Source organism: Aegilops tauschii, chromosome 3 (assembly GCF_002575655.3).
Source record: "Aegilops tauschii subsp. strangulata cultivar AL8/78 chromosome 3, Aet v6.0, whole genome shotgun sequence".
Classification (NCBI taxonomy): Eukaryota; Viridiplantae; Streptophyta; class Magnoliopsida; order Poales; family Poaceae; genus Aegilops; species Aegilops tauschii.
Window position 1 is genome coordinate 510,665,048 of NC_053037.3, and position 14,363 is coordinate 510,679,410.

At 51.0% G+C, this 14,363-nt stretch overlaps 2 protein-coding genes across 2 annotated transcripts; both read right to left on the minus strand.

Moving 5' to 3' along the window:
* Nucleotides 1–4,251: 4,251 nt before the first annotated feature.
* On the minus strand, nt 4,252–5,701 carry LOC123497655 (la protein 1-like). Its single transcript, XM_045234298.2, has 4 exons — nt 5,639–5,701; nt 5,075–5,239; nt 4,656–4,804; nt 4,252–4,354 (listed from the first exon to the last, which is right to left on the minus strand). The coding sequence occupies exons 1-4, from the start codon at nt 5,699–5,701 to the stop codon at nt 4,258–4,260; spliced, it is 474 nt and encodes a 157-aa protein (XP_045090233.1). The 3' UTR covers nt 4,252–4,257.
* Nucleotides 5,702–6,269: 568 nt separating this feature from the next.
* Nucleotides 6,270–9,190, minus strand: LOC109781107 (protein NRT1/ PTR FAMILY 8.2). The gene is made up of 4 exons (XM_020339689.4): nt 8,967–9,190; nt 8,738–8,858; nt 7,898–8,633; nt 6,270–7,216 (listed from the first exon to the last, which is right to left on the minus strand). The coding sequence occupies exons 2-4, from the start codon at nt 8,829–8,831 to the stop codon at nt 6,388–6,390; spliced, it is 1,659 nt and encodes a 552-aa protein (XP_020195278.1). The 5' UTR covers nt 8,832–8,858; nt 8,967–9,190; the 3' UTR covers nt 6,270–6,387.
* Nucleotides 9,191–14,363: the final 5,173 nt, after the last annotated feature.

Consider the following 14,363-nt stretch of genomic DNA (forward strand, 5'->3'; position numbering starts at 1 on the left):
CTTCACACAATTGTAAGCCGGAGATTTGCTGTTGAAAGGATTGAAGATTGACATGAGCCGGCTCAAACCAATCTGGGGCCTAATGTTGAGGATATAAACCTAAGAGTCACCCGCCAGGAGGGGCCGGATTACTCATAATGGTCACCGCGTGAAGCCCGGCGCCAAGCTTGAAGACAGCGGGCCAGAGATGGGCTTAAGACCCGGACGTGGCTTAAGGCCCGTAGTTGCAACCGCTATTATGGTAGAACTTGTAGTGTAAGGCAAGAATAGTTGAGAGTCCGAGCCGGACACTCTTATGAGCCGGCCGGGACTCTGAGAGCTGCGGGGCATCAACCTCTCTATATAAAGGGACGACCCGGCGGCGGTTCAGGGGACGAGAAAGATCTCATCGAGAGCCAGGCATAGCAATCAAGCTCCCTGCTCATCGAAACCATAAGCAATACCACCTCAACTGGACGTAGGCTTTTACCTTCACCGCAAGGGGCCGAACCAGTATAACCCTCGTGTTCCTTGTCCCGTTAACCCCTTTAAGCTTCCTAGCTGCGATGGCTCCACGACTAAGTCCTAGCACGAGGACATCTGCCGTGACAATTCCACGACAGGGCCTCGGGCCCGGCGGGCCGCGGTGGCGTGCCACGTGGCGGCGGCGGAGGGAGCGGACGTGTCCGTCGGCAGACGTTTTCGTCCGGCGGCGCGCGGTGGAGAATTTTAGGGTTTCGTCTGCGTGCGTATATCGGGAGGGTCACATATAAATAGGTAGAGGGAGCTAGGAGGCTCCAAATGATGTGCGGTTTTCGCCCACACGATCGTGATCGAACGACCTAGAGCATGGAAGAGAGTTTGGTGGGTTTTGGGCTGTTTTTGAGGGGGTTTTTTGCTGCACACACAAATGGACCTTGCGGATGCCCGGTTAACCGTTGGAGTACCAAACGACCTCCAAATGGAACGAAACTTGACCGGTGGTCTCCGGGTGGTATACTAGGGTCACTTGACAAGTCTCGGTCCATTCCGAGAATGTTTGACACCTGCTCACGAAAGAAAACAAGAGGGGTGCACCGGAGGAGATAGGAGCGCCGGATTGCAAAACGGACAACGGGGAAAATGCTCGGATGCAAGAGACGAACACGTATGCAAATGCAATGCACATGATGACATGATATGAAATGCATGACATGAACAAAATACAAAACGAAAGACAGAACCCGACCACGGAGGGAATATCATAACGCAATGGCAAGAGTCGGAGTTACAAATATAAAAAGTTACATCCGGGGTGTTACAAAAAGGTAAGGGTAAGAAGATAGTTTGAACGACAATATTCACAACAGATAAAAATGGTCTACTACAGAGCTTAATAGGGAATTGCATCAAACAGATCTTGGGCATTACTCTATGAGCACCAAAACCTGGATTTGCAAATACACAAGCAAAATAGTAGCAGCGTGTCCAAAAGGTTGCAAAGACAAGTGCATGAAGACAACTGCGGCGAGGTCTTGGCTAGTCCTTGCTGGCGTAGGTTATAAGGGCCTTTGCCAAAGCAGCGAGCGTCTATGTACAGAAGAACCTGATGCAAAAAAATGAAGGAAATTCATAAGATAGGCTGATTTAGCTGGGACCCACACGTATACAAATAAAAATGGGTAGTAACAGAAAGAATCATATATGTAGTGTATGAGTCATCGGTAGGAAATGTAGATCTCAGGAACGTATCAGCTAACAGAAAGACAAATGTGATGGCAACACAATGCATTTTGGAATAGCATCATGGTCAAATTAGTGAAAGATCTAGGGTATCACACATTATCAGAAAGCTTTTTAAAACACCTTGATCAGGAGGGCATAAATATAAGTTATCTGGCAGCAACTTAAAAGTGCATAAATAGTACTCAGCCATCAGCAAGCATTATGTTTATAAGATGCATGCAAATTTAATTGAAAAACATGAATTCTATAGAAGCAGAGACTGAGCTGAATGCATGGAAGAAAAATGTGGTTTACCGTACGTCCATGGTCATCTTAGGCGATAGATGAATTACTGCCTTGTTTTCTTTGCATTGCCAGCGTTCTTAGCACCAGCACTGCTCCTGAATGGTATGAACCAACACTATGAAACCCGTAGTCCCTGATAACAAACCCGTAGCCCCCCTGCAGAAATTTTAGCAACGTCCTATCTGGAAGCAGGGACACACTATCCGTAGGAAGCTCAAGCTCAACACCAGCAAGCACAGCCCCATCGTCGGCTATCTCACACATGTACAAAAGAGTAGGCAAAGGAACATGCGCCGCCAGGGTCTCCAAAATAGGAATCACAAAAGATACAGTAGGGCACATCCTGAGCAGAAGAAATAGTCCTTGAAAAGTAAGTTAACCAGCAAAGGCAAATGGAAAACAGCAACACGGACACAACGCCTAGTCAGTATGTGTACAACAAGTAACAGACAATTACAGAACAAGGTGATATAAGCAATCCACGGTAGTAAACAAACCTCGATACGAAGATCTTCACTCAAGCAGCTACCACCCACTATTCAGCAAAGCAATTGAAGACACTGACAAAAGGACTTGCAAATCAAAGTGCGCATGGGGACAATCTGTAAGATGCATGTACAAAAGAACCAAAAGAAAAATGCAGCAAGAGCATTCTAATTAGGGATGGCAATGGGTACCCATTATCCGCATACCCTGTGGGTAAAAACCCTATTAGGGTAAGGGTATGGGAGAAAAAATTACCCATGGGTACTTAAATGGGAAAATATCATACCCATCGGGTAGAGAGGGTACGGGTATGGGATCGTATAACCCATGCCCGCGTACCCATGTACCCATCGAAAATGTTGACAGGTGGATTTCCGTTAATATTCCTATGTATTCATTTCCCCTCCTAATCATGCTAGGTAAAAACTCTAATGTGTATTCAAACTATCTCTATAATTTATCATGATTTCGTGAACTAAAAGTGTATGCATATGTGTTGTTATTTATGATTATGTGTTGTTGTTTAACATTTTTATATGTCACTTTATAGGCAAGTATTTTTGTTTATGAGAATATGTTGTTGTTACAATATGTTGTTGTACATTGCTGTTTAAAATGTGTTGCTATTAATAATTTATGATTATATGTTGTTTTTTACAACTATTCTACTCAATTCATGTGTTGTAAACGTGGTTATTTATACCCGCGGGTACCCATATACCCTGGCGGGTGACGGGTATGGGAAAAAAATGTACCCTTGACGGGTATGGGCATGGGTGATGGGTAAACTCAGGGCGGACGGGTAAGGGTATGGGGTAGCTCCACCCGTACCCATACCCTGTGGGTGCCATCCCTAATTCTAATAACCATTTGACAGCTCAACATAAGAAAACAGTCTGAAGGTTTTAATGGTATCTACTTCTTCCTAGAAGAACAAACAGAGGGCAACATTAAAAGCAACTACACATCCTATCTGTTTTTTTGACGCACCTAGACTCTTTCTTTACTTGCCACCCGTGCCAATACCAACAAGAAGCAAACAAAAGTTTCACCAGGCATTAGACTGCAAGCATCTAAACCAAAGTATCACCCCGTTTGATAGGCTAATAAGGCACATGCATGAGGCACCGTCTTGCAATGGCGCATCCGAGCTTAGCTAGAGACCGCATATGCAAACCGATTAACCAAGCAGAATAGAGAAGAGACGAATCAGAAGAGGACTTAGATGCTCACGATGTGGTCGAGGTGGCGTGCGTGATGAAGAGGTGGTCCTAGCGCACGGCGAAGAGCGGGCCGCGGCCGATGTCAAATGCGACGTTGAGGGACGGCACGGTGATGCAGGTCTCGTGCCCGCTCACCGAGATACCCTCGACGGCGTACCCCTCTGCCTCCACGTCCTTGCACTGCACCTGGGCGCGCGCGGCGGTACTCCTCCTCGTCGGTGAGCGCCCGGTCGAGCACCGAGAGCAGCCCGCTCCCTTGTGCATCTGACACTTTCAACTCCTCAGCATCATCTGACTTCTCTTCCTTGGCATCAGTGTTCTCAGGGGCCTTCTCTTCACAAGCTTTCCCCGATTCCACCCCTTCCTTCTTGACATTGTCGCTATTATCAACTTTGTCCCCACCATTTTGTTCTGTGTCACCATAAGCTATAATTTTCTTCAGCTTAAAGGCAGAATCAGACCTTTTGGCTATCTATATAACCATTATTGATGATTCACATGGTCAAGTCAAACTAAAGAAACTAAAAATAGCATGTTACATATTGTTAGTACAGAAAGTTTACCCTTCGTCATGACCATTCTTATTAGGGTGTGTATTAGGGTGCGACTTCTCATAAGCTTCTTTCTTAGCCTCCATTTCAGCATCAAATTCCTTCCTGTATTATGCCAACATTGGATAACACGTTATTGTTACATAGTTATAAATAAAGTCAGCAATGTGAAAACTACAGACACTGCATTCATGATTCTAAAATGTAAGAGGAAATGACGTAGCTATCAATCATCATGAGAAACAGTACAAAATCTTGCATCGAAGTATCTAACCAACATCAATTGATAAAGAAAGAGCATGTGAACAAATATATTGGGAATAAGCCCAAAGGATGAGAACATAAATTCTGTCACTGGTAAATGGTAAGCATGACAGAAAAGAACTTGAATCGGTAGTTAGCTTACTTTGTTTTTATTTCTAGATCCGCTCCTGCAAAACTAAGTTTGTTATTCATGATATTGTTAGCTTCAACTTCTTCCGAAAATTCGACCAAAGATGTGCCGGAGAACTGCCTCTTGTTAGAAACATGTTTTGGAAGCCTTACGATGTTAACCTGTGATGCACACAGTTCAGAAACAACATAGCACCATCAGCATTTATGTTACACGATTCATGTATTTATAGTGATGATGCGCCAACTTGCATGATTGTGAAATTATCATATCAATTGAATATCACATGCATAGTGCATCTAACTGAACATTTCCAGTTCAAAGTAACTGATAAATGTGTTACTGAAAGCTGAAGCAACACGCAATGTGCAATCTAGCGGTTCTAGCCTATCCTGTCAAGTCTGGTATTCAAGGTTATACAGATAACATACCTTGCCATACTGACCAAAGAAAGATTGAACATCTTCCAGCTTTACATTGTGAGGAATATGTGACACAGCAATTGACCTTGAGTCAATTTGCACTATAATCTCATCTGCCTTCAACAACTCATTAGCCCCAGGTAGCAAGCCGAACGATGAACAACCAGGACAACCCTGCATCAAGAAGAGAAAGAGAAGTGAGAACATGAGGGGTGGATGGAATCAGCCATAGCCAGAATTAAGCCCTCCCACCGGGATTCCAGATGCACTCCCAAGTCTTGACCTGCGACACGGTGGTCGTCGCGCCAATGCTCCCGCTGCCAGGCTCCTGCACTCACCGGCGCCAACGCTCCCGCTGCCAGGCTCCTACACTCACTGGCGCTCGCTGCTGCCTGCATCGCTCGAGCCACCAGCAGGACGGCTTCGCGCGAGATGCAGGAGAGAGTACCTGAGAGAGAGAGAGAGAGAGAGAGAGAGAGAGAGAGAGAGAGAGAGAGAGAGAGAGAGAGAGAGAGAGCGCAGGGGTGAGCCGCAGCTCGGCGAGAGGAGGCGCGGAGACGGTCGGGCCCCTACTCCCTTCCTCCTCTCCGCCACCCATGGCTTTCCAGCACCAGTTGCAGCCTCCTCCATCTCCATGGCGTCGGCGGACGTATTTGCCTCTCCAACTCCAGATCAGGAAATTTGGAGGAAACGAGGAGATGAGAGGAGAGGTGGCGGCCGAGAGTGGTTGCGCCGAAATCCATGGGCTGACGGATGTGGCGGCTAGCGAGAGGGCGCGCCGGAGTAGGGGAGATGAGCGGCGGGGGAGGCCAGGGCGGCGGCGGCGACGAGCGAGAGGGTGATGGAGAGGGAGGAGGAGGCCGGGGGGTCGGGGGGACGCGGGTTAGGTCGCTCTCGCGCGGGGGCGGGCGACGGCTAGGGTTTCTCCATTGCAGCGGTGTGTTTTATACACCTGTACGTGAAATTACTAAAATGCCCTCGGCGGGGCATGGAATTTACAGGCGGTGGCACGAATACTGTTCATAGCATTTAAAGCCGACGTGGCCACCTCCGTTGTGACTACCACTTCTTGAGGGTTTATATGTTCAATTATGGTGTTTTAGGCCTAGGTTATTAGATCTGACTTGCCGTTGTTCAGGTTTTCGCCCAGTTTTCCTTTAATAAACCGAGCAGTTCGGGTCCTCGTGTCGTCTTCTTCTCATCAATGAATATAACAGCTCTCGTGTTATCGTTAAAAAAAAAGGTGGCTTTCCCAGTTACAACTTTATTGCATTAGGGAAGTACCCCTAGCATGTACGTTACTTTACGGCGATCTCCAAGGTTCAGTCAGCGGTCTTTTTGTAGCTATACCACCGTGCGACGAACAGGTACGCACCGAAGTTGCCGATGCAGAGCATGGCGAGCAGCCAGAAGAAGTAGTCTAGGTGGCCGTCGTTGATGTCGTCCGGGATCCACCCGGGCCGCCCGCCGCTCGTCGTCGCGCGCACCACGACGGCCACGAGCGCCGAGCTCGCGTAGTTGCCCAGCGCAAACGCCGCGCTGGCGAGCCCCGAGCAGACGCTCCGCATGGCGTCCGGCGCCTGGTCGTAGAAGAACTCCATCTGCCCGATGAACGTGAACACCTCGGCGGCGCCCACCACCACGTACTGCGGCACCTGCCAGAATATCGACATCGGCACGTACGCCGCGCCGTCCGCGTCGGTGTAGGTGCCGTGACGCGCGACGATGCGTCGCCGTGCGACCTCGAGCGTGCCGGCGGCGAGCATGGCGAGCGTGAGGATGACGAAGCCGACGCCCATGCGCGCCAGCTGCGTGAACCCGCGGCGGTGGCCCGTGAGGCGGCGCGCGAGCGGGACGACGGCGCGGTCGTAGAGCGGCACCCAGAGCATGACGCTGAGCGTGTCGAAGACGGTGAGCACGGCGGCGGGGACGCGGAAGCTGCCGACCCGCGGGTCCAGCGTGTCGCCCTGGAGGATGAAGGTGGTGGTCATCTGCGTGTAGGCGGCCGCGAAGATGATGCCGCACGCCCACACCGGCAGCAGCCGGAGCACGCACTTGAGCTCCTCCACCTGCGTCACCGTGCACAGCCGCCACGGGCTCGCCGGCCGCGCCTTGTCGCCCGCCGTCTCCACCGCCGCCTTGTCCAAGAACCTGAGTGATCGACAGCAACCGACCGACCGGTGCAACAGATTAATAATTTACTCACATGGCAGGCATGCACGCATCGTCAAGTTGAGTAAAAGATGCCATGACTAATGCACGCAAACGTCCAAACGGCAGCGTCCTGCATGAAATCCGGAGATTTTTCCTGTACGGCGTGTGGAAATGGCGTCCTGATAGAACCACGGTCGAAAGCAAAAGGAGGGAAAATGACGTGAAACGGAGCGGGCGTGCATGCGACAAGCTTCTTTTCTTTCCAGTACAATTATCTTCGGAGTGAAATGGAACGAACGTACGTAGCGTGCACCACAGAACGTGACAGTCTGACAGGCACGTTCTGCAGTTTTACTCGCCCGGCCCAGACAAGATACAGAAAAGCATCTCGCCAATTCAATCATCAAGATGCGCAAAATTTTGACGAAAATGAAAAGTTGCACATCTACAGATTAGCTACGTCTGGTCCTGTCCAGGCACTCCAAAGAAAGGTACGTACGTGGTGCCTTGACCCAGGTAAACAAACGGCATGGCTCAATCATAAGCGGAAGAATTTCTACGCTTCTTCTTTTCTTGGAAAACTTCACTTGACGGAGACCACTACTGGACGGTAAAGAGGAGCGGTGCAAGTGGAAGCAATGCCAGCGACGGCCGGGGCACGGGCACTGAGCCACTGACCTGAACTGGTCGGTGTGCGCGAGGCGGCGGCTCCCTAGTATCGCCGACATGCCGTCCTCGCCGTCAAGCTCGTGCAGCAGCGTGGCGTCGGCGGGCGGCTCCACGTCGCACTTCCTGGCGGCGGCGACCACCACCTGCGCGATCCTGGTGAGCGGGCTGCCGCCGGGGGGCTGGTGCCGGCGGTACGTGCCGGTGCCGGCCAGGAACAGCGCGACGGCGACCACGCTGAGCAGCGCCGGGATGCCGTAGCCGAGCCGCCAGCCGTGCGCGGACTGCACCCACACCAGCACGGTGCCGCCGACCAGCGACCCTACGTTGATGGAGAGGTAGAACCAGTTGAAGAAGGAGCTCTGCCGCCCGCGCTCCTCCTCGTCGGCCTCCACGTCGAACTGGTCGGCCCCGAACGACGACAGGACCGGCTGCAGCGCGCCGCCCAGCGCCACCAGGTACAGCCCCGCGTAGAACAACATCGCGCTCTCCAGCGCCGCGGACGCGCTCGCCGTCACCACCCCATACCCCGCGACTGAGATGAGGAGGAAGACGGTGATGGTCCAGTATCTGCCGAGGAAGGAGTCGGCGAGGAAGGCGGCGGCGAGCGGCGTGATGGAGGCGGTGCCCTGCCAGTTGGTGACGCTGTTGGCGGCGGCCTTGCTGCCGGAATGCAGCTGGACCTTGAGGTAGTTCACCAGGTTGGTCGACACGCCGAAGTAGGCCGTGTACTGGAAGCAGTTGTTCACTGCACGCGTGCATGCGTGATCGTTAATTAACAGGCCCACCGGCATCAAGCATAAGTGGATGCCACGACGGGCAACAACAAAACGAAAAGGTTGCATGCGTTACCGAGGAGAAGAGTGCAGCCCCATGAGCTCCGGCGGTCCTTCCGGTGATCATCGCCGCCGTGAGAGCCTTTCGATTCTACTTCTACAGCTTCCATCGTCCGAACAGTCCGGCCGGGTGAGATCTACACACACAGGAGCATGCAGAGCAAATGAAACCACTACACGTACAGTGTCTAAGATGGTTGAGAATTTAATCGAGATAATAAAAGGGTTAAAGAAAACATATATACCTTGGTGGCTTGATAACTCGACTTTTTCCTCTGCCTGCTGATCTGCTCGTCGACGACCTTCCTTTGCAGCTACACCTTACGTTCTCGATATTTATCTCGTCCCTTTCGCTCTTAGCGACGAGTTTGCGTTTGGCTAGCTGCTGCATATGGTGCCGCTGCCACTTGAGAGTTGAGAGTGAGAGCGCTGATGCTAATGGTGGAATGGGGACTGAACAATAATCGACAGCGGGGATAGGTTTACACTGGCGTATATAAGGGTGCCAATTGGAGTGCATGACTGCGAATGCACAAATCTGCTTTGGTGTTAATTAACATGATGGCATCTTACATGTACTCCCTCTGTACCGAAATATCAAGCGTTTTTGTAGTTCAAATTGAATTGCAAAGACGTCGTATATTTTGGTACAGTCTAACTAGGCCGGCTGGCTAGAGTAATAATACTCCTAGGATAGAATGTGTCTATGGAACGTCATGAGTAAATGGCCTTGGTGGTCACATAATTTGTGCAGTGGGTGCGATTTTAGTCACACTACTTGCAAATCGGAAAAGCCGGTCACACAACTTGCATTTTCGGGTGCACATTGGTCAAAACCGACCAACTCCGTTAGTCTTTTTTGTAACAAACCTCCTTAACTGTTTGATATGGATTTTCCTTGCAAAAAACACCACGGTGAAAGCACACAGCGGGATAGGTTTACAATGACGTGTATAAGGGTGCCAATTGAAGTGCATGGCTGCGAATGCACAAATCTGTCTTGGTGTTAATTACATGATGGCATCTTACACGTAACAGTCAAATTGGACCGGCTGGCACGAGTAATACTCCTCGGACAGAATGTGTTAATGGAATGCCTTTGTCTCAGCCGACTACTCAATTGAGAACTGATCAATGTACAGGTTTATTCATACAAATCCAAGAAAAATCTTCAGTGTGTTATAAAAAGTTGTTGATCTAATAAAAAAATGAAGAAACCCTAATATCTGGCGAACGTTTATTGGAGGGTTTGGCACTTGCGCGTTTTAGATGGCAAGTTTAGTGTTGCACGGGGTTCACAGTTTCAGAAACGCATGCCAACTTCTGCAAAGAAGAAAAAAAATGTGGCAAAGAACAACAGGATTCGCCCCTACACCCTCTATAAACAGTAAATTAAAGAAAAACAAAGAACAAATTCAAAAAATCTGAAACTTTGTAACATCAAACATGATCAAACTTTTTAGGTTCTTGCAAGTTTTCATGCCAAAAAAAACATTTGAGAAGCTCTACACAAGAAAAAGATTTCAATGCTTGAAATTTTGAGTACTCTTAGCACTAAAATCTGAAACTCATGATATTCGAGGAGCTCTACATGATATTTTGTTATGAAAACTTGCAAGAACCTACCTTGTTTGACCATATTTGATGTTGCAAAGTTTCAGAATTTTGATCTGGTGGAAAAAATGTAATGTTATTGCAGTTGAGTGAGGATTATTCTGTCGATTTACAGTGTTTGTTGGTGCTGGTTACAAAAAATGTTCGGCATGATGTAGTGATTTCTTCGTCTGATGCGGAAAATTCTACCGTTTGTTCGCGGAGCTTACGAAATTACAAACTCTGCATTGTTCTCACTACCAGATCGACTGTGGACTGAGATTTAAGTAATCCTCAGGCGGCTATACTGAGAATTTGCAAATTTGATGTGCGTATGCATGTCACATTGGTCGCCAGGAAAATGTATATGTAGGCCCGTGTTCGAGAAGGATGGCGCCTGTATTTTAAATCGCGTGAAAGAATGCACGGGTCGTTCTCACCGTTTGCATTCGTGGTGATCTAGCTAGCTTGGCTAGACTTTGACCTGGATGCACTCGATCCGAGCGAGACCTAGTGTAGTGGCTTGTGACGATCCATCTCTCCCATGACACTTCAGAGACTGCTCCTTATCTGATCTCAATCCAGCTTTGCTACGTACCACTCACAACTCGCAAGCTAGGAGTACTGTACTAGTACTACCAGAAGACTTGCACATTTCACAAGCACATCTTCATCCCACAGAGCTGCGTGGACACGATGGAGCTGTTTGGTTCCCGGCCACAGTTTGCCAAGTCAAAATTTGGTAGTCATAGTTTAGTTGTCATGTGTTTGATTTTTGTCACACTTTGGCTTGCCACACTTTATTGCCCCTATGGCCCATTTGTCATAGAGACAATTTTTTTGCCAACTTTTGCCAAAGTTTGGCGTCCAATTTCTCACAGATTTTTGTCATACTTGTGTGGCTGGCCACACTTTGGCTTGGCCACGCTAATCTCCAACCAAACAGACGCGTTGTGTTTTCGCCCGCCCATGGCATGTACAGTAATGCTGTTTTTGCAGTGCCACACTATGATAAATGTTAGAGATGGAGGAAGGAGAAATCACAAGAAAATATGTTTGATTTCTCTTAATTAAAAGATGATCCTTTAGCAACAATATCTCTCATCGCAAGTCCTGTAAAAAATATATCTCTCACCATATATTAGAAATATCTAGTTACTAAAGATAAGACTAAAAATAACATACTGTACATCATTTTTCTATTGACTTTTCTGCGTAGATTATTTGACAGACCTGAAAAAGACTATCAATAAATGTTTTTATTGTGTTTGGTAGCACCCCTGTTTATGCAACACACACTTGGGCTTTAGCAAGTATTTAACGAGAAAACTACCATATTTGGGGTTTGTGTCCCACAGCACCCCTGTTCATTAACAGTGACTGAAAAAATACCAAATTTGCTTTATATTTTTGCAAAAAACTACCAAGTTTGGATGATGATCGTTTTGATGATTTTAAACCAGTTTATGACAGGTGTGACCCGCATATCAGACTGACTATTATATTTGACCATTATGACCGGAGGGCCCTAGATGCCAGCATTCTCTTACTCCTCTGTGTACTTCACTCAACTCTCTCAGGCATTCTGTCGAACACCTCACGGGCGCAAGGTCCATGACCAATGACCAATGGCCGAGAGCGCCCGTGTCAGCGTGCGGCGGCCAACTCCTGGTCCAGGCTCGCCGTGTTGCTTGCACTCCCGCGGGGGGCAGCCAGAGATGGGGATCAACTAGAGGTGGCCGCGAGGACCATGTGCCTCCATCGCCGTCGGGAGACACGCCGCGGGTGGCCATGGGCCGCGCATGGAAAGGAGGGGGTCACACCCCGCGTCGCGCCGCCCGCCCCTGTCCCGGCTCCTCCACGCAGCACCTCTAGAACATAACCGCGGTTTCGAAATTTCTGTGGCAGCGTTGGGTCTGATAACACGGCACGGCGCAAGCACGAGTTGCTCGATCGATCGGACGACGTATCATGCGCGCCGATCGGCGCCATGCCATGCCTTCTTTCTTCAGTCGGTCAGCGAGATTCGGGGCTGACAGACACGAGACGGGGAGGACTGGCGTGGACACGAATGCATCTTCATACGCTAGCGATTCTGCCTGTTTAACTAATCGATCACCAGTCACGGCCATGGTGATGGTAGGGTAGGCGGCGAGAGCAATTATTTGGGGCCTCGGCATGGGCCCCGAGGCGGCTGGTGACCCACGACTTCACTCACCAAGTGAAGTGCCGCTGCTGTTCACCCAGCAGAGCAGCTCCTGCATGCTGCTTTTCCAACTCTTCTCTTCGTGATAACGTTTTGTCTCCTTGCTCATCATGCATACCACCACTTTAGTCCGGTCTGATGTGCTTTGCTAGGCGCGCACATGGACCTATTTCAGCATTGTTGGTGCCATGCTAATCAATGTACTGTGCACGCCAGGTCCATGTCGATAGAGGAGCAATCCTGAAATGCACGTGCCGCCTTTGCCCAGCATGTTTTTTAACAGCAAATCCAAAGGGCGACCCATTTCGTCCGCCGCCGTTCGTTTGGGTCGGCGCGGACAAAATTGGCGGCCCAACGCGCCGACCACAGCGAGATGGGGCTCTTCTCCGGCGCCGGCAGCAGCAGGGTCAAGGGCAAGGCCCCCGCCACCCCTTTTCCCGCAGAGTTTCTCCCGCCTCCGCCGGTGCCTTGCCGGCGGAGGCAGCGCGTGAACGTGCCAGTGCACCAGGTGGAGTGGCACTGGCGGCACCGCCAGCCTCTGCCGTACGCCGACGTGACCCTGCCGCACGACTGGCATCTGGATCCAGATAGGATCCCAGTGCCGGCGGCGTCGCGGACGGCTAGGGCTCACGCGGAGGAGGTGCGGCGCCGGCGGGCGCTGCTGACGCCGGAGCAGCGCCGCGAGGCCGCCTACGCATCCGACTCGCCCAGCTGGGCGAGCTGGTACGCCTTCGAGCACGAGGAGGCGAGGCGACGGGGCATGCGCGAGGTCGACCGGAGCGAGCCGCCGCCGCCGCTCATCGTCCGCGAGGAGGACCAAGCGGCCGAGGACGCTTACCAGGCAGCCCTTGCGGCCGTCTACCGGGAGAGCGAGGAGGACAAGCGGCGCAGGGCGGAGGCGGGGGAGGAAGAGGAGGCTCGCTACGAGGCGGCAATGGCGCAAGCACTTGCCCTCTCCACGGCAGGCGACTGCGTGCTGCCGCCGGTGGCCCCGCCGTCCCCTCCCCGATGCCTCGTCAAGCCGGTGAAGCAGCCGGAGGCCGAGCCGGAGCCGTCCCCCATCGAGCGCTACTCCTGGACGGGAGTAGTGCGCGAGTGGGTACGCGCGCTGCCGGTCTGGATGGGGGCGACTGTTGGGGAACGTAGTAATTTCAAATTTTTCCTACGCACACGCAAGATCATGGTGATGCATAGCAACGAGAGGGGAGAGTGTGTCCACGTACCCTCGTAGACCGAAAGCGGAAGCGTTAGCATAACGCGGTTGATGTAGTCGTACGTCTTCACGATCCGACCGCTCAAGTACCGAACACACGGCACCTCCGAGTTCAGCACACGTTCAGCCCGATGACGTCCCTCGAACTCCGATCCAGCCGAGTGTTGAGGGAGAGTTTCGTCAGCACGACTGCGTGGTGACGATGATGATGTTCTACCGATGCAGGGCTTCGCCTAAGCACCGCTACGATATTATCGAGGTGGACTATGGTGGAGGGGGCACCGCACACGGCTAAAAGATCAATGATCAATTGTTGTGTCTATGGGGTGCCCCCTGCCCCCGTATATAAAGGAGCAAGGGGGGAGAGGTGGCCGACCAGGAGAAGGGCGCGCTAGGAGGAGTCCTACTCCCACCGAGGATTCCCTTCCTTCCTTGTTGGATTAGGAGAAGGGGGAAAGAGGAGAAGGAGAAGAAGGAAAGGGCCCCCCTCCTTGTCCAATTCGGACTAGAGGGGGAGGGGGCGTGCGGCCTGCCCTGGCCGCCCCTCCTCTTCTCCACTAAGGCCCATGTAGGCCCATTAATCCCCCGGGGGGGTTCCGGTAACCCCCCGGTACTCCGGTATATATCCGA